The sequence below is a fragment of the Leucoraja erinacea genome, chromosome 19 (assembly GCF_028641065.1).
Source record: "Leucoraja erinacea ecotype New England chromosome 19, Leri_hhj_1, whole genome shotgun sequence".
Taxonomy (NCBI): Eukaryota; Metazoa; Chordata; class Chondrichthyes; order Rajiformes; family Rajidae; genus Leucoraja; species Leucoraja erinaceus.
This window is the reverse complement of record NC_073395.1, coordinates 15,409,088-15,433,175: the sequence shown is the minus strand read 5'-3', so window position 1 is coordinate 15,433,175 and position 24,088 is coordinate 15,409,088. Positions and strand designations below refer to the sequence as shown.

The 24,088-nt window shown below is 41.5% G+C and overlaps 1 protein-coding gene across 7 annotated transcripts in view; it reads right to left on the bottom strand.

Annotated features, from left to right (window-relative positions):
• cnot4b (CCR4-NOT transcription complex, subunit 4b) overlaps positions 1-24,088 on the bottom strand; it is a 120,864-nt gene that overhangs the window by 22,088 nt on the left and 74,688 nt on the right. For all 7 annotated transcript variants that reach the window (XM_055650365.1, XM_055650364.1, XM_055650369.1 and 4 more), the window contains one exon: positions 16,091-16,588. In XM_055650365.1, coding sequence (XP_055506340.1) covers positions 16,091-16,588 — 498 coding nt within the window. The remainder of the gene's footprint in view (positions 1-16,090; positions 16,589-24,088) is intronic.

The following is a 24,088-nucleotide window of genomic DNA, read 5'->3' as shown; positions in this document are numbered from 1 at the left end:
AAATAAATCAGATCCTGAAAAATCTAAATGCCATCCGGAGAAATCTTCTCTTATAGCTTCTCTATCACTGACGCGAGGCTCAATGTCATGGATTATCACGATTACACATATACAAAGAAATACCATTGGATATTCTCTTCCTCCAGGACCTTGTCCGTGGTTAGACGGCATCAAGATCTTCAAAGCTCCTGCAATCTCCTCTTTTAATAAGCTGGGATGGATCCCATCAGGCTCTCTGGTTTTATTCACCTTCATGCTTTTCAAGAGACCCAACAACACTGACCATGATTTCACACCATCCTAGCATATTAGGATACCCCAAGCTGATCTCACCATCCTCCATGTACTTCTAGTATGCAGACATAAAGTACTTATTTGGTACCTCGCCTTCAAGCATACATTTTCTCTTTTATCCTTGTTGTCCAACCTTCTATCTCGCTCCTTACCCTCTTTTTAATGTCATAGAATCATGCAATATGGAAACAGGCCCTTTGGTCCAACTTGCTCATGCTGACCAACAAGCCCATCTACACTCGTCCCTGGGTTTGGCCCTTATCCCTCTAACCCCATCCTATCCATGTACCTGTCCAAATGTTTTCTAAACATTGCAATAGTACCTGCCTCAACTACGTCTGGCAGCCCATACACCTACCATCCTTGTGTAAAAAAAGTTGCCACTGGTTCCTATTAAATCTTCCCCCTCCCCATATTAAATCCATGTTCCTGGGTTCTCGATTCCCCTACTGAACAATACTCCAATGACCCTTTTCTATTCCTCTCATACCTTGTACACATCTACACGATCCCCCCCCCCCCCCAACTCCTGTGCTCCAAGGATTAAAATCCTAGCGTTTTCTTTTCGGTTTTGTATATTGCCACATGTACAGCGGAAAGCTTTTGGTGCATGCTATCCAGTCAGCGGAAAGACAATGCATGATTACAATTGAGCCAATTACAGTGTATAGATACATGATAATGGAATAACCTTTAGTGCAAGGTAAAGTCAGCAAAGTTCAGATCAAGGATAGTCCGAGGATCACCAAAGAGGTAGATAGTAGTTCAGCATTGCTCTCTTGTTGTGGTAGGATGATTCAGTGGCCTGACAACAACTAGGAAGAAATTGCCCCTGAATCTAGAAGTGTGGGTTGTCACACTTCAATACCTTTTGCCTGAAGGGAGGGGGGAGAAGCGGGAATGGCCAGGGTGTGACTCACCCTTGATTATGCTACTGGCCTTGTCAAGGCAACACGAGGTATAAAATTGAGTCAATAGAAGGGAGGTTGGCGTGTGATGGGCCTGCTCAACCTATCTCTATAGCTCAGGCCCTCGAGTCCTAGCAACATCCTTGTAAATCTTGTCTGCACACGTTCCAGCTTAACAACATCTTTCCTATAACAGGGTGACCAAAACTGAATAATACTCTACATGTGGCCTCACCAATGTCTTGTATAACTGTAACATCACCTCCCAACTTCTATACTTTAACTGATGAAGGCCAATGTGTTGAAAGCCTTTATGACCAGCTTAACTACTTGTGATGCCACTTTTAAGGAACTATGTACCTGCACTCCCAGATCCCTCTGCTCTGTTCTCTAAAATGCCCTGCCATTCACTGTTTAATGTACGTATAAAAAGTCTTGTGATTTTCTTTAATCCCACCTGCCAGTTACATTTCTTATTGCCTGCTTCAGAACTTTCCTGCTTGCTTTATATTTAAAGGCCCAGCTTAAAGGCAAGGGGCTGAAGGAAGTCTATGCCAATGAACAATCTTGCAGCAGAGTATGCATTCCAATGCCAGCAAAGGACAACCCATGAAACATAAATCAGTGAAAAGTATCGCAGCAGTCAGTTAAATCCTCAGTTATGAGCAAGTTGGCTCCAACCTATCCTATCTGGATGCAAAGGCACCTGCCATGGATATTTTGAAAATGTCAGTTTTGATAAAAAGCAAAACCAAGAGTTCGTTAAAAACATTTGTTTTGGAGCACTTGCTTATTCAGGGCTGTGGTATTTATATTTATAAAATAGGCATATTCAAATATAGATTAGCTATGCTGCTGCTTTTCACATTTGTTCGTGACCAAAAGGTTAGAGCTGCATTATTGAGTATAGCTCTGTAATCTTTGAAAAACACGTCAAACATGAAACAAATCACTATCCAGGTCTAAAGCCAGAATGAAACCAATTCCACTGGCTCGATACAACTGATTAAACAATGGGCTCATGTTCTCATTCTTGAACTTTCAAGTAATAAAAGCATAACTACTTAAGGGAGATAAGATTTGTACAGAGAAGATTAACAGGGTTCAGTACAGAGGTTTAGCTACCTTCAGTTAAACAGAGGGTCAAATTATATACTGTAGCCTCACATACCAGTGATACGTTCAACTCTTTTGCTCTAGTATTTCATTTAATTCACATGCTTGATCAATAATGTTTTATTATTAATGTTTAATGTTTTATGTATCAATCTTAACTGTCACTGTATGTCATGTTGTCACTTGCAGGCGGAGCACCAAGGCAAATTCCTTGTATGTGACTACGTGGCCAATAAACATTAATTAATGAATTCATTCATTCTTTGCAATGGACATTGCATTGCAGAACTGGGGACTTAACCGGCAAAATAAGTCTTTCATGTAATGGGATATTTGTGCAGGACGCTTGATGTTCTGTGAGCAAAGCAGGTGTTTTCCACTCTTCCAACGCACAATAGAAATTTAGACATTTATCCCAAGAGACTAATTAAGTCACTTACCTGATATCACGGAATTAATAACCAATTCAAATAGTGACAACGGCATGAACATACGACATCTCCCATTGCAGGAATCACAGTGCGGTCCAACCACACTGAAAGGGAACATGAAAATTGCGATAGGGAAGATTCTACTTGCAATGTATTCGAATAGAAAAGCTCCCATTCCATATTTACTTACAAAACAAACCCATTATTACACTGACTTCCACCAAGTGAAAGCCAAAGCCATAAATGAGCAAACATTTAGCCAGTTGAAGCATTAAAAGTCGTTCAGATCAGACACAAACTCATCTCAGCATTCAAAACAATAGAGTTGAAATACTATGCAGATCAACATCAACACAAAAAAGCCATTCAACACCTCACCAGTATCAAGATAATACCACTCAATGCAATCCATTAAAACCTCACCTACTTTTAGCAGTGAAATTTGGAAAGGTTAGATACTCTGTGATCCAATTCTTTGTGGCAATTCACCTTGTCTGATACCAGTTTGCTGCTAGCCTTGGTGTGGTTATCGCATACAAGATGCAGCAGAGATATTCACAAGATCCAGTTGGACTGTGGAGTACAACTGATGTCAAAACACAAGACATGTCTGACCAAATAAAATTGGTGTCAGCAGGAATTAATTTAACTTGTCTGAACACAGGCAGCAGATTAGTGTGTATTGACATATTTTCACCGATTTTCCACGGTGCAAGGATTCCAATCAATTTATCATGAATCATTCCTAGCACAGGGAAAACGTTTGAGGTGTTAGGAGGTAAACATCTCAGCCAAATGACATTGCACAGGAATCCCTTAAGGTAATGTCCCAGGCCCAATCATCATAGAAACATAGAAAATAGGTGCAGGAGTAGGCCATTCGGCCCTTCGAGCCTGCACCGCCATTCAATATGATCATGGTTGATCATCCAACTCAGTATCCCATGCCTTCTCTCCATACCCCCTGAACCCTTTAGCCACAAGGGCCACATCTAACTCTCTCTTAAATATAGCCAATGAACTGGCCTCAACTATCTTCTGTGGCAGAGAATTCCACAGATTCACCACTCTCTGTAAAAAATGATTTCCTCATCTCGGTCCTAAAAGACCTCCCTCTTATCCTTAAACTGTGACCCCTTGTTCTGGACTTCCCCAACATCGGGAATAATCTTCCTGCATCTAGCCTGTCCAACCCCTTAAGAATTTTGTAAGTTTCTATAAGATCCCCCCCTCAATCTTCTAAATTCTAGCGAGTACAAGCCAAGTCTATCCAGTTTTTCTTCATATGAAAGTCCTGCCATCCCAGGAATCAGTCTGGTGAACCTCCTCTATACTCCCTCTATGGCAAGAATGTCTTTCCTCAGATTAGGAGACCAAAACTGTACATAATACTCCAGGTGTGGTCTCACCAAGACCCTGTACAACTGCAGTTGAACCTCCCTGCTCTTATACTCATATCCTTTTGCTATGAATGTTAACATACCATTCGCTTTCTTCACTGCCTGCTGCACCTGCATGCCTACTTTCAATGACTGGTGTACCATGACACCCAGGTCTCGTTGCATCTCCCTTTTCTAATCGGCCACCATTATCTCCATCATCTGCTTCAATGACCTTCCTTCAATTGTAAGGTCAGAAGTAGAGATGTTCAATCACAAATATTCAGTATCATTTGTGATTCCTCAAGAGCACCGCCCAACTAACGGCAGCAAGACCTGGTCAATATCCAGGTTCAAGTTGATCGGTGGCAACTTACATTGGTACCCACAAGTGCTGGGCAATGACAATATCCAACAAGAGAAAACCCAACAAATTCCCCTGACATCATCATAGCATCATCATCACTGAATCCCCCACTACCAATATCTGGGGAGTTACCATTGACCAGAAACGGAACTGGAGAAGCCATGCAGATCATGTGGCTGCAATCTTGCGGCATGCAACTTGCTCCTCACTGCCCAAAGTCTACCCTGATTTGAGCTAATACAAGGCTCAAATCAGGGGTGTTTTGGACTACTCTTTATTTGCATTGATTAATGTGGCTTCATCAATACTAAAGCAGCTCGGCACAATACAGAACATCGCAGCTCGCATGATAGGCACCCCATCCACAATCATTCGCTCTGCAACTGATGCAGAATGGTGGCAGTTTGGACGATCTGCAGCAACTTACCAAACTCCTTGGACAGCACCTTCGCAACCCATGACCTCTTCCATTTGGAAGGACTAGATCAGCAAAAGCTTGGGACCACCACAACCTGGAAATTGTCTTCCAAGCCACACACCAATCTGACTTTGAAATACATTGCTATTCCTTCTCTTCCGCTGCGTCAATCCTTGACCTTTCTCCATGATTGTGGTATATCCACACCTTCAGGACTGGCAGTGGTTCAAGGCGGCAATTTACCATCACCAAACCAAGGACAATTAGGTCAAGGACGATTAAATGCTGGCTCAACTTGCAAAGCTCATCTCCCTTGGAAGAATATATCACACAAAAACATCTCCCAGAAGAGCAATCCCACCAGTTCCATTTGCCGATAGCTTAGTTTATTCACTCAACTCCCCTTTGGTTCTTTTGCCAATTACCTCAACTGATTGGTAACTTACTGTTGTCAATTAACCCGGCAGCATGCCTTTAAGACATGGATGGGAATCCAGAAGGTCAGTATTGAACATGGTTCCTATAATTTGAGGCAACATAGCCCATCCAGAGGATATTACTGCTCTGGTAACAGTGGTAAGTCCTTATAGAACACCCTTATCGCAGGTAAAGCGTACACTTTATTTGGTCAAGCTAAGTAGGCTGGGGGGTGGGCAGAGGTGTTGACTGGCAAATGATTGGACCAAGGCCAGAGATAAAAAGACAAAATGCTGTGAAACGAGATATGGAGAGAGGAGGCATGAAATGCAAAACTAGAGAAAGGGATTTAAGTAGAAGGGGGCAGGAAAAATAGGGCAGATGAGGAGAAATGGGTATACATCCAGGGAGAGGGGAAAAAATGGGGGGGGGGTCCCATCTCTCTTCCAGCTTTCTTCCCCCTGCTACAATCAGTCTGAAAAATGGTGCCGACCCCAAATGTTGCCCATTCATGCCCTCCAGAATGCCGCCTGGCCCACTGGGTTATTCCAGCACATTGTTTCTATTTTTGTATCTTCTATTTTGTATTTTTGTTTCTATTTTGTACCTGTGTCTACATTACCTCCATATAATTTTATCTGCAGTATTTTATTTCCATGGAATATTAAGGTTACATTCTCTGCGCCTCTGTGGCAACAATGTTAGACCACATAAAGCTCCTTTGTCAGTTCCTCCATGTTTCTCTGCCACCCTGATATTGTGGAGTAATCATTTACACCTGGCTTCCATGCCTGCTTCATTATTACACCTTTTCATTTCATCGCTCCTGCCGTCTACTGCCATTTTGTTCTTATTCTGCTCATTTTTTGCATGAGCTTGTATTTGTTCATCTCCAACACCTTCCAAATCTGGTCAAAGGTTATTGATGAAAAGCATTTGTCACTTCTCCCTTGACTGACACCGCCCAATCTGCATTATTCATATTGACAGTTGACTTCAATTTTCAGAAAAGCCATTTGACAATATTCTTTGGGGTGTCAGCAGACTGAGAAAATAATTGATAACAGGAGACAAGCGGATAACGATGATGAAGTGCTGTCTGGATAAAAGTAGCCAGTGGAGTTTTAAGCATTGCAAACCAATGAGAATATTTCCAATGAAATGAACAGTACGTCATTCATGGGTACATTTATGGGTAATTCTGGCAAAGTTATTGACCAGAAGGATCGATGACCTATACAGTGTCTTGAGACAAATTATTTAAGTGAGATAAATATGACAGATGGATTTTAATGTTTATAACTGGTAATTGTAAACATCTGTGCAAGATAATAGTGGCTTCATTTTCCAGTGCCCACCTTAATTGCAGGATGACAGCTCCCAGTATCAGCATTAAAATGACATGATTAAAAGGCCATGATAATCTAGTTTTGTAGAACTGCACTTAGCCAGGCTCTGAACTTAGCCTGGTAACGTTGCTCAACGTGTTTTTTTTAAATGAGAGCTTCACTTTAGTCCATTTTAACATTCAACAGTAGAAAGAGATGGAGACGGCAAACAATCATATCATTGAGCAATATTTATATATACACAAGTACCTCATCAGCAAACCTACCCCAGTATCTTGTCTTTAAAGAGACTGGGCTCAGAGCAAATATTTTAAATAGGGCTCCAGAAACAAGTTATGTACAAATTCTACCAATCAAGATGTAGATGAGAGGTAAACAAGGAGGCAGCCGACAACAAAGTGGAATGATGGCAGTGCAGTTTGTACTGTTGCCTCAGTTCCAAGAACCCAAGTCTCCCCTGACATCAGTCTGAATAAGGGTCTCAACCAGAAACGTCGGCCATTCCTTCTCTCCAGAGATGCTGTCTGTCCCGCTGAGTTACTCCAGCATTTTTTGTCTATCTTCAACCCAAGTTTGACCCTGACTTCAGGTGCTGCCTGTGAGGAGTTTACACATGCTACCATGTAGGTTTCCCCTACTTTGCACCAGTTTCCTGCTACACCCCAGAATCAAGCACACAGGACAAGATGTTAAGAAGTCCCTTGTGCCAATAGGTGGGGAGCATTTCACGACATTTGTTGATTGTTGAGAGTGGTAGATGCTCAACATCGGTGGGGGGCGGGGGGGGGGGGATAGGTATATCTTGGCCTGGGTAACCTTCAGGACAGTTGGGCACAGGACACATCATCAGTAGTGTTCCCTTGCATCACTGGGTGTTTCGGCCTTTTAACACTATACACCCTCCACAAGGGCGGCCCTCTGCAGGATGATCAGCCCTCAGCGCGTGTCCCGTGTCAAACCGTCCCAAAGATTCACCCTGACGTACTTGGGGCCCAGCATGGGTCTTTCCGCTTGAACCAAATCCACCGGCTGCTTCTTTCAGCCGCCTCTGAGAGTGATCTTATGGTCTTCTGCAGAGCCTGACCGTGGATTCCAAGCTCCTTCAGCCTGATGGTAGATGACGCAACAAATCCTCTGCATCCCACTTCAACTGGATAGACTTTGGTGTTCCAGCCACGCTGCGTTGCCTCTGCTGCAAGCTCTGCGTAGTGCAGCTTCTTACGCTCATAGGACTCCTCAACAGAGTTCTCCCATGGAACTGTGAGCTCTATGATGTAAGCAGTCTTCTGTGAAGGGGACCAGAAAACCAAGTCTGGCCTGAGGTTGGTGGAAGCAATTTCAGGTGGAAAAATTAGTTGTCGGCCGATGTCCGCCATCATCCTCCAGTCACGGGCCCTGCATAGGTTTACTTCTTCTGATCTGGTGGAAGGATGTTTAGATGTTTTCTGTCCTTCTCGGACAAAGGCTGTTGCCCTTGGGGGGGGGGGGGTTTGCTTGCTTTCAGAGGCAAGGAGTTGGTCGCACACCGCCTGTTCTCAAGGGCTGATGCCAGGCTTTTTAGTACCTGATTATGCCGTCATGTATATCTCCCTTGCGTGAGGCTGGTCTTGCAGCCTACCATGATGTGTTTGAGGGTCGCTGGAGTTGGGCAGAGGGCACAGGTTGGATCCTCGCCGTACCACTGATGGAGGTTCTTTGGTGATGGAAGCACGTCATATGTCGCTCTAATGATGAAGCTGATCTTGCTTGCTTCCATTTCCCATAGTTCCTTCCAGCTGATCTTCCTCCGCTCCACACCTTCCCACTGCATCCATTGCCCCTGTTTGGCAAGAGAGACCGCCTTTGCACTTCTTGCGGCCTCCCCCTGTCGCCGCACCTCCTCGACCATCAATGTCCTCCGCTCTGATGTTGTGGCCTTTCGCCAAGTTGGTTTACAAAGACAATGGTGGATCGATTGGCCACTGCAAACTGTCCCTTGTGTAGGCTGATGGCAAAAAAAAAAAAATCTCAAGAAGTTGGCAGATGTGAAAAAGCTGCATGGCAAAGGGGGAAGTTGGGTTGCTCTGCTTGGGCGAGCATGGGTTTGATGAGCCAACTTGACTTTTGGTGTAGTAATTAGTATTTTTCATATTGACTAATAGACCATGTTACAGGAATCCTTCTCTATAAAATGACTCTCTGGATCCTATTGACACAATTATCATGGATAAGTAGTCACCATCAACATCCCAAAGATCACAACTGACCACAATCATTAAAACCATGGTCACACAAATAGGCCATATCTTGGGTATCGCGTAGCAAATGACTCGCCTCCTGGCACCCCAAAGTCTTTCCACAATCTGCAAGACACACGATCTCTACTTACCAGTTCAATGCAGTCACATTCAAGCAGCTCGACTCTATATAGGACAAGGAAATCAATTTGACCGGCATTCTATTTATTGCCCAAATATTCCTGCCCTCTACGTCTTATGCACTTTGACCACAGTGTACAGCACTACAGTAATTTCCCCAGGCTACTCAGACTGCACCTCAGATTTGCGACCTCTACCACCAAGGACAAACAACAGATTCATGCAAACACCACCTCCTTAAAGTTCCCCTTCAAACAGCACAACATCCCTACTTGGAGACACAATCATTGAACCTATCAATTTGCTGGGATGAAACCTAGGAACTCTTAAGTATAATGAAAATAGCTTCACAGAAGACTGCCACGCTAAGGATTGGCCATAAATATACATACATGCCAGATAATGAACAAATAAATACCACCATTACCATCTGCCTTTCCCTCACTCCCAGAATTATATTTCAAATGCCGTTATGCTTCACAGTATAAAACCCAGGGTGGCTGAAAGAAACCTGCCAACACAAGTGCTGAATAGTCGCTAAACTATTAGAGATTGGTTATACTCCTGTAAATGGAAGCAAGACAGATGGCAAACAAAATCTTTGGAGAATTATCCCTCCCTAAAAGACTTTCTCACACTACAACTTGACTATTAACAAGTTGCATGAGGAATTACAGATGCTTTCAAGCTTTTGCAAAATCCAGCTGACAATCCAACTACAAAGTTTTGATTTACCGTTCTGCAACAGTTTTCTCTTAAGTGCTGCGCGAGTACAGGTCAGTCATCTCTTACCAGTGAACTGAAACAAGGTAACAAAATCAAATCACAATGCCACAAGGTGTGGGAAGATCGAAATCTGTGTCAGCAGCTTAGTCCACAAATTTTATGTGTTTCTTCAAAGCAAATGGAGTGATGAACCTATGAAGGGACTCAAAGAGCGCTTTTGCTGAAACAATTAAAAAGAGAGGTTGAGCAACTTGCTCCCAACTCCCCAGAGTCAAAGCTATATTTCATTTGTGCTGAAAGAAATGGAACATCCAGGTATTCTGAAAACAAACAATATGAATTTACCATTGTTAGTTGAGACGTCATTACGCCAGGAAGAACAATTACCAAAGACGAAACAGATGCAGATCATGGAAGGTTGATCACTTAGAAATAGAAGGATGGTTGGGTTAGGACATTGCACTGTGCTACTGACTGAAGCGTGGCTTTAGGGGGTGGGATAATCTCCAACACACACCACTACTTTATGTGAAGTCTGGCCCGACCAATGAAGTGTTTATCAACTTCAATTTGACCAGGATCTTTGATGCTAACTTTGTCTAATGCTGATGTGAAAGGCAGTCATACATGTCAGGAATTCAACTGATTTGAGTATGTTTGAAACAAGGTTGTGCTAAGTTGTGGATTCAAATTGTTCTGGTGAAATCCAAACAGACATCTACAAGCAGGTTATAGGAAAGTGCCATTTATTAGCACCCATGGCATACTTTCAGGGACGGAGTGGCAAATGGGCAATTTGGTTGATGCAACTCGAGACCCGAGTGCAAGAGATATTTTCTCTTAAGAAACAAAATGAAGTATTATTCATTTATTTCACATTTAACATCAGGTGATTGAAAAAGCTCTTTAAATATCTAGTTAGTGAATGGGATAGCTTACCAGAGCTATAATACACTGTCCATTTGTCATGTTAAAAATGGGTAACTTATCCAGTCCAAATGCTGTTTGGAACTCTTTGGAAAAACATTAAATTCAAGCTTACTCAAAGCCACCTAGTTTACATTACTTCAGCAAAACTGAGGAGTTGAATAGCCTGGGTACCTATTTCGTAATTGCATTTGCAGCACACCCAACCAAGCAAGAAATATTTGGCTTGATGTTAAGCTGGTATGATGAAAATGGCCCAATGAACCATCAATTTTCTTGTTGGCAAGTACACAGCAAATAGCAAAGCCAGTGCAAAGGTCAGGGCTTGAGTAACGAGCACAGGATATTTAATCAATCTGGAAGTAATGATTAAGGAACAAAGGTGGGTATAAAATTTAAGAAAGGAATAAAAAAAGATTTAAACTAAAGGATAAACACCTCAGTATACAACATCAAAATACATATCAATCGTGTCAGGCTCTGTTCTGCGTCAAACTCGTTCATTTTCACATGCTCACCATTCTCTATATTACACATTGCTTCCATCTAGTATATTTATCCAAACGACCAGATTTTCCTCATATTCTACACTAAATCAAACTGCACCAGTTGTGTTTTCTTCTAGCTGTATATAGCATCAAATTGCACCAGTCATATCATTATTCCATGCTGTATTTTGCAAACTCTAGCACCACCTAGGTTTTCTCAGTGCTGTTAACTGCATAATTCTACGGCACTTTCAATTACGTCACACTCAATTACAATCTTACCAAATATTTGATATTTTAATTTTTATAATTCAAGATGCAATATGCTCCGCCCCAATTCCAAGCAAATACAATTAGATGTTTTGGTATACAAAAACAAACTGCTGCTTTGCAAGGGAAAGGGGGAAAACATGGCATATTTCAAGAACAATGTCATTTTTCGGTCTTTATTCCTTTGCACAAGAGATTTTAAGAGCTTTTGATAAGAACTCAAATTCCAATCTTAAACAAAAGTTGCTGAGAATACAAAGGGAGAATTGCTTTGTATTACATTAATCACATACCTTTTATCTTTGAAATAAAGCAATGATTTAATTAGGGAGTATTAGGGCTGTTTCATCATTGCAAATCCCCACCATTGCTATATTCCAATAATTGCCCCCCCCCCGCGACCCAAACACGGTTTATTCTTCTCTTATACAAGACCACTATAATAAAGCATCTCATACAATGGAGAAATAATTATTTTGGAAAAAAAAATCTTATTTGAACATATATTAGCAAGAGTCAACTAGAAATTATTTTCCAAATTTCAGCAAGGTACAGCAGTAAGAAAATACCATAGAATCCCTTTTTGGTCCATAGAATCATATTGGCAAGATTGCCAATTACTTTCACTCATCTAAACATTTCCAATAAGCCATCAGTTCCCTCAAGCATTCATCTGATTTATCTTGGAAAATCTAGAATATCTTCTCTTTCAGTTAGTACATTCCATATTACAATTTTCTCCCTTCACATTACCTTGGCTCTGCTGGCACTTACATTGGTTGTCCTACTGGGAATCAACTCTCAGGACACTGGGAAATGGCTTTTTTGCTCTCTTGAAATAAGAAAATTAGGAGGTCAAGTCTACTCTACCATTCACCTGGTTCATGGGTGATTTTCTACCTTGGTTCAAAATTCCTACAATATTCCCATATCCTCGATTCCTTGAATGTCAATCCGATTTGAATGAATTTGGACCGAGTCCCTACGACCCTTCAATATAGAGAATTCCAGATATTCATTATTTTCAAAATAAAATTGCCTCAGCTCAGTCCCACACGGTCACCTTTAAATTTGAGAGTAAACCAGAGGGAATTCAGGGGAACAACTCACCCTGCATCCAGCACCTTGAATGCAGCTCCAGTGAATACAGGCCAGGGGATAGCGCAGTGGCACAGCAATACAGTTGCTGCCTTACAGCGCTAGGGACCCAGGTTCGATCCAGAGTATGGATGCCATCTGCACAGAGTTTGCACGTTCTCTCCGTGACTGTGCAAGTTTTTTCTGGGTGGCTTTTCTTTGGGTGTTCTGGTTTCCTCCCACATTCTAAAGACGTGCAGGTTTATAGGTTAATTGACTTCTGTAAATTGTCCCTAGTGTCTAGGACAGAACTAGTGTGTGAGTGTTTGCTGGTGTCCGAAGGGCCAGTTTCCACCCCGTCACTCTGAACTCAACAATTCCAGTTAATCTCATCTTCACCCTTGGAGGTCATTTGGGAATTTTCTTCACATTCCCTTTCTTGCATGTATATTCTCTCTCTCTCTCCCTCCAAACCCCCTCCCCTCCCAACCCTTGGACCTGCAAATCTCCTCCAAAGTTTCTCTATTCAAAGGAAATCTAACCTAGCTTTCCCAGTATCTCCATGAAAAGTTTGACATCTGACTCCATGTTAGTACATCTCTCCCAGAGCTCCATCAAGGCCAGCACACATTTTATAAGCTGTGTCCAGTTCAGGCCATAATAATATGGTCAGGAAGTAATCAGGGCTTTAAAAGGTCTATCATAATTTCCTGGCTTTTGTACCCGATATGTCTTTTAAAACCAACACTCTAATGTCACACCAACCTCAGAGATTCCAGTTTCATGAGGTACACAAAAATGCTGGAAAATTACAGTTTCATGATGTTTCTCCTTCAAAATATCATGAATTAGCAGCTTGCCTCATTCTTCCTTCAAACCCACACCTGACTATATTCTTCCATCCTATGTCAGGCCATTTACCTGGTCTATCAGTGTCACCTGAAATTTGTCATCAGCCTTGTCAGATATAAAAAGACCAAGTAGTCTTAAAACCGAGAGCTGCAAAATTTAGTATGGCATATTCTTCATAAGAAACGCTAGTTGTCACAAATTACTTTGGAGAAATGACAGTTCAAAATTCACCAGGCAGAGCATGCAGAGAAAAATGGATCGGGGGGAGGGGGGAGAGAAATAGCGGAGCACGCAAAGAGTAGACATTATGCACGGAAGACAGATCCTGCTGAACATATTTCAGGGAGAGCTGAAAACTATGTTTACAGTTGGCACCAAAGCATTGATGGCTCTTTTAAAGATGTCTCCGGCTGGACCAGGGATTGCAAACAGACCTCAAACTAGTGGGACAGAATATTAAAATTGGAATGAGTTTAAGTACAGTAATTTGAAATTTAAATACAAATGGAGCCTTGTCAGATATAAAAAAGACCAAGTAGTCTTAAAACCGAGAGCTGCAAAATTTAGTATGGCATATTCTTCACAAGAAATGCTAGTTGTCACAAATTACTTTGGAGAAATGACAGTTCAAAATTCACCAGGCATTAGAGCATGCAGAGAAAAGTGGTTCGGGGGGAAGGGGGAGAGAAATAGCGAAGCACGCAAAGAGTAGACATTATGCACGGAAGACAGATCCTGCTGAACATATTTCAGGGAGAGCTGAAAACTATGTTTACAGTTGGCACCAAAGCATTGATGGCTCTTTTGAAGATGTCTCCGGCTGGACCAGGGATTGCAAACAGACCTCAAACTAGTGGGACAGAATATTAAAATTGGAATGAGTTTAAGTACAGTAATTTGTTACATATTTAAATACAAATGGAAATACTCTTCACCCTGGTATTGAACAGACAGGAGGTGATGGCTGACCTCTGCTTTCTCTAAAGGCAAACATGCAATTTGGAGATGGCAGCTCAAAGCAAGCCTGGACAGTGAACAATAAGCCAACCACATTAGCCTTCAAGCTGCATATGAAAAATAGGTGTTGTCACCCTCACTACTTTCTGGTGGATTCTGCTGACAGTAGGATCTGTTTCCGTTTATCTGTAGATAGACAAAATGCTGGAGCACCTCAGGTCAGGCAGCATCTTTGGAGAAAAGGAACAGGTGATGTTTCGGATCGGAACCCTTCCGAACAGAAATGTAATCTGTGATTGCTGGATGGCAGGCTTTGGAAAAGATAAAGGATTTTGCATGTTTACTTTATCGGATCACACTAGGGCCAATTAGAAGGTAGTTTACTGCCCCCACAGAATAATGAGTTAGCAAGGTTTACCCATTTCATGTAAAGTGAAGAAAACACAAGACAAGCAAAATTTTAATAATGGAAATTAAGTACAAGTGAGTACTTGAACAACAAAATCTCATCAGAAGCTACGAGAAAGGATATAAACTGCTATACCCCATTGTACAATGCAGAGGTCAGTCTTGGGTATTTATAAAGACTAGACTCACTCTTTCTACATTTTCCAGTGAATTATGTTCCCAAAAGAAATGTTATATTTAGTATCTCTAACCACAAGAATCTTATTTTGCAATTAGTAACAGCCCAGTGGTAATCAGCTCGACTCTGACTTGGCAGCATCCCATTGTGTCTTGGACACAAGTTTACTGAAAAATGCTGCAAATTGCCAAACCAGCTTGTGATCAATAATTTTCAAACTTCTCTCTTGAACAATCCCTAACACGACACAATTGGGGTCCGCTGGTGAATTCATAATGGTTGATGGGGTAAATTATCTCACTGCTTGGCAACAAAATTTGAATATCCATAGATAATACAGGGAAAATGTAATACTAAGGCAACTTAAATCATTACTATGGCACTCGGACTGTACAAACACATGGAATAAAAATCATCTGACCTAACGCCAAACTGCCTTGGCAGCTCAGTTTGTAAACCCCAAAATTTATTGGCTTGACATTGGCACAAAGGCATGACAGGTTTCTTAATTGAGAAAAGTCTACTCATCCGATTTTCATATATGGCAAAAGTGAGCACTTCTCTGTTGCATTTTGGTTTTGGCTATAAAATGAAAACTTACCCATTCAGTGCAGGGTTCATGTATTTGAGAAATAGCAGGAAAAAAAAGTTAAAAATCATATATCCCACAATAAAGTAATCTGTATATCTCAACACTGCTGTGGCAATTCTTGCATTAACTCAATAAGAGGCGCAGAAAGAAAATGGCACATCTCCACACAGAGCCCAATGCCCTTCAAGTATTTTACTGTTAACCGTGCATCACTGGTGTACTGACAATACCTCATTGAACTGGATTACGAATGGGATTTCCTCCAATTGTTTTTTGTGCTAGGAAGGTTAATTGTAACTCACCATAAAACGTAAGAAAACAAAACCTGTGAATTTGACAATGTGGGTCAGGCGTTGATTGAAATCTGAGCCACAAATACCGAGGGAATTTGGAGTGTATTAAGGAAGATGGTTGGTGAAGTAACACATAGCAAAATGACACAGCTTATCAGGGTTAAAACATTAAGGTCCAGAGTTGCAAGACTCCTGAATCCAGCAGGTGGATCTTTACTCTTCCCTAATATAACAAAGAATCTTCACGTTAGTTAGCAACTACAATTATCCACCAGTTACCACCTACCTGATATAGGAATTCCACCAAGTCCTGTGTTGTGCGGTGGTATATTTAAGTCCAAGAAATTACTGTTCGAGGTGGGCGTTGCTGTGTGGTTCAAGTGCATCATGCTATTATGGGGGTATGCCATCCATGGGTACCGTGCCTGACCTGGAAAACTGAACGAGTTGTAGACAGCTCTGTGCTGAAAAGCTGGGAACCTCCGTGGTAATACAGAGTTGGGAAAAGAGTTGCCAATGGAATTGGCTGTATTGGCAGAACCTGGTGTCAAGAAGCCACCAATGCCTTTGTTTGCAGTCTGCGATGGGGTCTGTAGTGCGCTGGGGGAATTGAGGCCCACGTTGGAAGGTTGGTCCTGGACTGAGAGTTCCTTCTCTATCAGGTCTGCTAAGGCTTTCCTGGTGATGTCGAACGGGTCGAAACCCAGGTCATCCTCTTGCTGTTTGGAGGAACCAAACCCAAAAGCTGCTTGCCAGTCTGTTGATGAAGATACGGGGATTGTTTCTGGAATTTATCAAAGAAAATATGAAATCAGTAAATATTTTAACAAATATTTAAATTGTGCATTGCTTTCAAACTGCCATTGACTCTTAATCTGTGTTGAGTTGGAAGTTAATGAACAAAGGTGGCCCAAATGAGAACTAAATCATCAAAAGGGCCCAGTTTGAAAAGTACGCAATGCCAGTTCCTTCATTAAATGGAACCGAGGGGGAGTTTCTGTACCTATACAGGGGGAACACAGTTAATGAAAGGATTGGGAAAACATCTATAAAGGATTTAGTTAGAAATATTATTATTGGCTATTTTCTGTTTTCTTCCCTTTGTTCCTTCTGATGAGCAGATTAATGTTGGCAATGTTTTTTTGTGGGTATGCAGGACAAAGAAGAGTGGGAAGAGGAGGCAAGAATGTGAGGTTCATGTACATAATGAGCAAAGAGACTGGATAGTGATACGAGTAAATAGAAGGAGGGGGTAGGGGGGGGGGGGGGGGGGGGGGGGGGGGTGGGTAACAGATTTGAACAGAAAAATGTGCTGGAGCCCAACCACAATGGAGCCCGAGCATGGAATTCAAAATTTATGAAATATACATTTTCTGGTTTCATAGAATACATGTGGGTTAACAGAAATAACCTTACAAATTCTACATCCAACACAAAAGAAAATTAGATATATAATATTTAAATGCTCACATGGCTTTAAATTCAGAAGCTACTTGACATTGAACAAATAGCCAACTCCAATTACGCAAGGGACGCAGCTATGTGCCAAATTCCTCTTGGGAATCCAGAGCACAATCACCACATTTTTAAAAGCTTAGAAACACCTTTTTGGAAGCTGCATACAAAGGCTCAACACCAGAGTCATACAGCAAATAGTGCCCTTCAAAATGTTTGGGACAAAGACCCATCATTTATTTAGTTGCCTCTGTACTCCGCAATTTGAGATTTGTAATATTAAATAATCACATGTGGTTAAAGTACACCTTGTCAGATTTTAATAAAGGACATTTTTATACATTTTGTTTCACCATGTAGAAATTACGGCAGTGTTTATACATAGTCCCCCCATTTCAGGGCTCCATAATGTTTGAGACACAGCAATGTCATGTAAATTAAAGTATTCATGTTTAGTATTTTGTTGCATATCTTTTGTATGCTTTAAGTCAGAGATTCATGGACATCAACAGTTGCTAGGTGCCTTCTCTGGTGATGCTCTGCCAGGCCTGTATTGCAGCCATCTTTAGTTTATGCTTGTTTTGGGGGGTGGTCCCCTTCAGTTTTCTCTTCAGCATATAAAAGGCATACTCAATTGGGTTAAGATCAGGTGATTGACTTGGCCACTCAAGAATTGACCATTTTTTAAGCTTTGAAAAGCTCCTTTGTTGCTTTAGCAGTATGTTTGGGATCATTGTCTTGCTGTACAATGAACTGCCGGCTAATTAGTTTTGAGACATTTGTTTGAACTTGAGCAGATAGGATGTGTCTATACACTTCAGAATGCATTATGTTACTACCATCAGCAGTTGTATCATCAATGAAGATAAGTGAGCCAGTACCATCAGCAGCCATACATGCTCAGGCCATAACACCCCCACCACTGTGTTTCACACATGAGGTGGTATGCTTCGGATCTTGGACAGTTCCTCCTCTCCTCCATACTTTGCTCTTGCCATCTCTCTAAGTTAATCTTCGTCTCGTCTGTCCACAAGACTTTTTTCCAGAACTGTGGTTGATCTTTTAAGTACTTCTTGGCAAACTGCAACCTGGCCATCCTACTTTTGTGGCTAACCAGTAGTTTGCATCTTGCCGTGTATCCTCTGTACTTCTGTTCATGAAATCTTCTGCCGACAGTGGTCATTGACAAATCCACACCTGACTCCTGAAGAGTGTTTCTGATCTGTCGGACAAGTGTTTGGGGATTTTTCTTTATTATAGAGAGAATTATAACTGTTTTATTCTTGTTTCTCAAACTCATAATGGCTTCTTTGACTTTCATTGGCATAACTTTGGTCCTCATGTTGATAAACAGCAATAAAAGTTTCCAAATGTGATAGAAAGACTAGGTGCTGAGAGCTCTCTTATACCAGTATTAAGGAGGCATTTAAGCACACCTGAGGAATTACAAACGTCTGTGAAGTCATGTGTCCCGAACATTATGGTGCCCTGAAATATGGGGGGGTGGGGGGCGGGGACTATATATAAACACAGCTGTAATTTCTACATGGTGAAACCAAAATGTGTAAAAATACCCTTTAATGAAATCTGACGATGTGCACTTTAACCACAAGTGATTTTTTTTAAAATGACATAACTCAAATTATGGAGTACATAGGCAAATAAATAAATGATGGGTCTTTGTCCCAAACATTATGGAGGGCACTGTATGTCAACAGAAAGCTGACAGCTCTTGGCAATACATGGGATTGGAGTTTCACATAAGCAATTATCTCCACTGGTATCAGCTTTGTCAGAATGCTGTACATTTTAAGGCAAATATGATAACCTTTAATAGATGTGTCATTTAAACAATATAAACACATGACAATGTTTTAATTAGATTATCTAAGGTGCAGCACCTCTTGACATGTTTTGTGAGTGGTCGGGGCACTCATAGGCATCAGGTGCAATGCAAAAGATACAGTATATAAGGAACAAAACACAGTGCTGGGGTAACGCAGCAGGTCAGGCAGTACCACTGAAGAACGGATGAGATGTTTCAGATCAGGACCCATCTTCAGGTCATGTCCTCCAGAGATACTGCCTGACTCACCGAGTTACTCCAGCACTTCGGTTTGCTCAAGATCCCTCTTGTTTCTGCAACCTAAAAGGATAGCTTAACCTGGAGTAATGACTTTCACTAAAAGCTGTTTTTTAATATTTTGGAGAATGGAAAGTCCTTCTATGCCACTATAAAACTAAACATGGCCATTCCACAACCAAAAGTAATCACCAGTTATGCCTTCAGCTAAAAGCTGTCAATGATTTGAAATTGTCAGTTCAGCCTCAGATTAATGGGAGACTACTGATAAGGCAATATATTTAATCTTTGGATCCTTTTTTGAGAGAAAGCTGGCAGTTATTTTGTTAGTTTATGCATTACTTTTCATGTATCATGGTTTAAATGCACTGAAGCTACTCGAATCTAAACCTAAATAGTTTCAACTGATTTATTTGATAGCAGCTCGTTTTCTTCAAAGCTATTTGTTTATAAAGCTCCTAGGAAGAGATCACGAAAGGTACAAAAACACAAATTTTCTCTCTCCAACTACTTTGGAATGGGATTCACACTGTGACATTATTGATTTCAATAGCAATCAGAGTAGGAGGGAGCTGGTAGGAGGCAAGGCGGTGCAGGAGCAGAAAAAGGCAGGGATCAAGGCAGAGCAAGAGAGGTGAACAGTTAGAACAACAAAGCATTCTTCAAGCATCTTCCGTCAAACGATCTGAGCCTTTTAACCGGAAAGAAATTCTGAAAGGATCATCATTAATCTAGCAGTAAAATGGCATAGCGGTTGATTGGTGTTGCTGCCTCCAGAAATCTGGATTCAATTCTGACCTCAGATGCTATCGATGTGAAAACCTCACATTTCCCTTGGATGTTCTGGCTTTGTTCCACATCCCAAATGATGAGGGACAGGAAGAGCAAAAAAAGTTGATGGACAGGTGAGAGAGAATAAAACAGGGAAGTGAGTGGATGAATGGGCCGGATGGCAACATAGAGCACAGGAACAGACATTTCAGCTCACATGTGCTATCTAAAAGCTTCATAAATACTACTATCATATCTGCTTCCACCATCACCCCTGGCTGCACATTCCAGATGCTCGCCCTCCTGTCTAAAAGATACATGTCCTTTAAACTCTGCCCTCATTAGCTTTCTGGCATTTCCATCCTGGGAATAAGGATCTGACCATCTACCCAATCTATTCCATTCATAATTTGATATACTTCTGTCACTCTCTCCTCAAGATCCAACATCCCAAAGAAAATAATCTGTTTATCCAACCTCTCCTTTTAGCCAATGCCCCTAAATCCGGGCAGCATGCTGTAAACCTCTTCCCATCCTCTAAGTCTCCACATGTTTCTTGTAATAATGTGATCAGAATTGCACACCGTATGCCAAAACCAGACTAATCGATGTCCTATGAAGCTGCATCATCACTTCCTGCCTCTTATACTCTATGCCCAGCCGAATGATGACAAGCACACATTATGCCTCCCTTACCATTCCATCTACTTGTGCTGCCACTTTCAGGAAGCTATGGACCTGGACCCGAAGATCCCCCTGCATATCAATGCTTTTACTGGTCCTTCTATTAACTGTATACTCACCCCTATACCCGTCCTCCCAAAGCGCAACATGACACACTTGATCGGCTTAAACACCATCTGACATTCCACCACCCATTTTTACAGCTAATCTATATCCCACTGTTTATTTTAACAGCATTCCTAGTGGTCCCAAATTCCAGCAATTTTGATGGCGTCTGCAAATTTACAAACTAACAAATCTATACTTGCATCCCGGTCAATTAAGTATCAGAGGACCCACCAAAGACCCACTCTAAGCGGAACTCCACTTGCCACTGACATCTACTCGGAATACCACAATCCTGGGTTCTATGGATCCATGCAACCAAGTGACCATTAATCCCATGAATCTTAATCTTCTGGATCAGCCTACCACGAGTGATTTTATCAAATGTCCGACTAAAACCCATGTTGACTACATCCAATGCCCTATTCTCATGGATTACCTTTGTCACCTCAAAACAACTTGATAGAGTCCATGAAGCATGACCTACCACGCATAAGGCATGCTAACTGACCCTAATTAGCCCATTCCCACCCAAATGAGAATAAATCCCAATCCCAAAGAATCCTTTCCATTGGCACTGATGGGAGGCTCACTGGCCTCTAACTCCATGGATTTTCTCTACTTCCCATCTTCAGGAGCAAATTGGCCAGTTTCTAGTTCTCCAGGACCTCTCAAAGAAGCCAAGTTCTTCATGCAATCCCTCTCTTGCATTTCTCAATAACCTGGGATAGATCCCGTTAGGCCCTGGAGATTTAACAACCTTAATGATTTCAAGAAGCTGAACACCACCTCTGCCTTGATCTCAAACTGCCCTTGCATATACTATTCTCCACACTAATATCACTTTCCTCTATGTCCTTCTCCTTGGTGAATACAGATGGGAAGTACTCATTGAGTACATTGTCTACATCCTCTGACTCCCACCACAAATTCCCTCCTTTATCCTGAGCAATCCCAGCTTCTTCCTAGTTACCCTCTTGTCTTTAAGGTACGTATAAAAAGCCAAGACATTTTTTTCAAAGGTATTTTAAAGCCCCTTTTGGCCTTTCTAATTGCCTGCTTGAGTTCTTTCTTACTTGCCTTAAATTTCTCAAAGGCCCTGTAACACTATGAATAATGGCCTGCCTTGATGCAAATAGGATGATGAATTGAAAAGTGCCGCAGTCTATACAATTTCTATATAGGACCATGGAGATGAATGAATCCATTTCTTTTAATGTGGCCGGTTGAGTAATTTGTTTTTGATCATCCATAAGTAGCTGCTTGAGGATATTCATTGTCATCAGAACAAATGGTTCTCCATTTTAGTCCGATTCATCTCCAACAATAAATGTGGGAACATTGATATCTTTATAAATACTTGCTGTACCTGCATACATACACTAACTCGCCCAGATCCCCATCCAGCTCTTAAGGCTAATCTCTCATTTAGATATTATACTTCTAGTTTTCCTGCAAAACAGACAATTCCCCATTTTCACATATTACACTCCATTTAGCAGTTCCTTATTTAACCTAGCTGTGCCCTTCACAGTCTCGTTTCCTTCATACGCCCATAACCGGCGAATCACATAACTAGAGCTGTAGATGGGGCTTTAAATTAAGTAGTAGGGGGGGGGGGGGGGGGGGGGGGGGGGGGGAGGATTCAACAGATTAGAAAAGTATGGGTAAAGGGAAGGAGAGGATACTGAACACTCCAGAACAAAAAATAGGACAGGAAGTTAAGAAAGGAATTAGAGTCTAAAGTTAAGCAACATGGGGACCAATTTGAGAAGAGGGGCAGTGAAAACAAAATTAATATTTGAACGCACGCAGTATACTTAACAAGGTGGATGAGATTTATAGCGAAATTCTAAATTGGCAGGTATGATATTTTGGGCATCAGTTGTGTCTGAAAGAGGATCAAAGCTGCACATCAAACGAGATGTATCCTATCGAAAAGACAGGCAGGTGGGCTGAGAGTGTTGGGTGGTTCTGTTGGCAAAGAAGGATGTTCAATCCTTAGCAAGAATTGACAGGATTGGATGATGTGGAATGCTTTTGGGTAAAGTTAAGAAACTGCAAGGGTAAAAAGATCCTTATGGGAGTTAGATATTTGGCCTCTGAATATTACCCAGGATGTAGCAGACAAATTACATCAGGAGATAGAAGATTTTAGATTTGGTGTTCTGCAGGGGGTCAGTGCTGGGTCTGCTACATTGCCCACCATATTGTTTGGGACAAAGACCCATCATTTATTTATTTGCCTCTGCACTCCACAATTTGAGATTTGTAATAGAGAAAAAAAAAATTCAGATGTGGTTAAAGTGCACATTCTCAGATTTTAATAAAGGCCATTTTTATACATTTTGGTTTCACCATGTCGAAATTACAGCTGTGTTAATACATAGTTCCCCCCATTTCAGGGCAACATAATGTTCAGGACACATGACTTCACAGGCATTTGTAATTGCTCAGGTGTGTTTTATTGCCTCCTTAATACAGGAAAAGGAGAGCTCTTAGCACCTAGTCTTTCCTCCAGTCTTTGCATCACATTTGGAAACTTTTATTGCTGCTTATCAACACGAGGACCATCGTTGTGCCAAAGAAAGTCAAATAAGCCATTATGAGATTGAGAAACAAGAATAAAACTGTTAGAGACATCAGCCAAACCTTAGGCTTACCAATATCAACTGTTTGGTACATCATTAAGAAAAAGAGAGCACTGGTGAGCTTACTAATCGCAAAGGAACTGGCAGGCCAAGGAAGACCTCCACAGCTGACGACAGAAGAATTCTCTCTATAATAAAGACAAATCCCCAAACACTTGTCAGACAGATCGGAAACACTCTTCAGGTGTGGATTTGTCAATGACCACTGTCCGCAGAAGATTTCATGAACAGAAATACAGAGGACACACGGCAAGATGCAAACCACTGATTAGCCGCAAAAGTAGGATGGCCAGGTTACAGTTTGCCAAGAAGTACTTAAAAGATCAACCACAGTTCTGGAAAAAGGTCTTGTGGACAGACTGATGAATAGAAATTCTGAATCAATGCTATAAGATTGATCTGTAAGACAAAATGGTTGGCCAGGTAGACTGAAACAAAGGACATAACAGGGCTGCTGACCAGGCTTGCTGGAACAGGCTGTTAGGAGGGAATACACAATGTCTTGCAGTTACTGCGTAGTCATGAATAAAGGGTC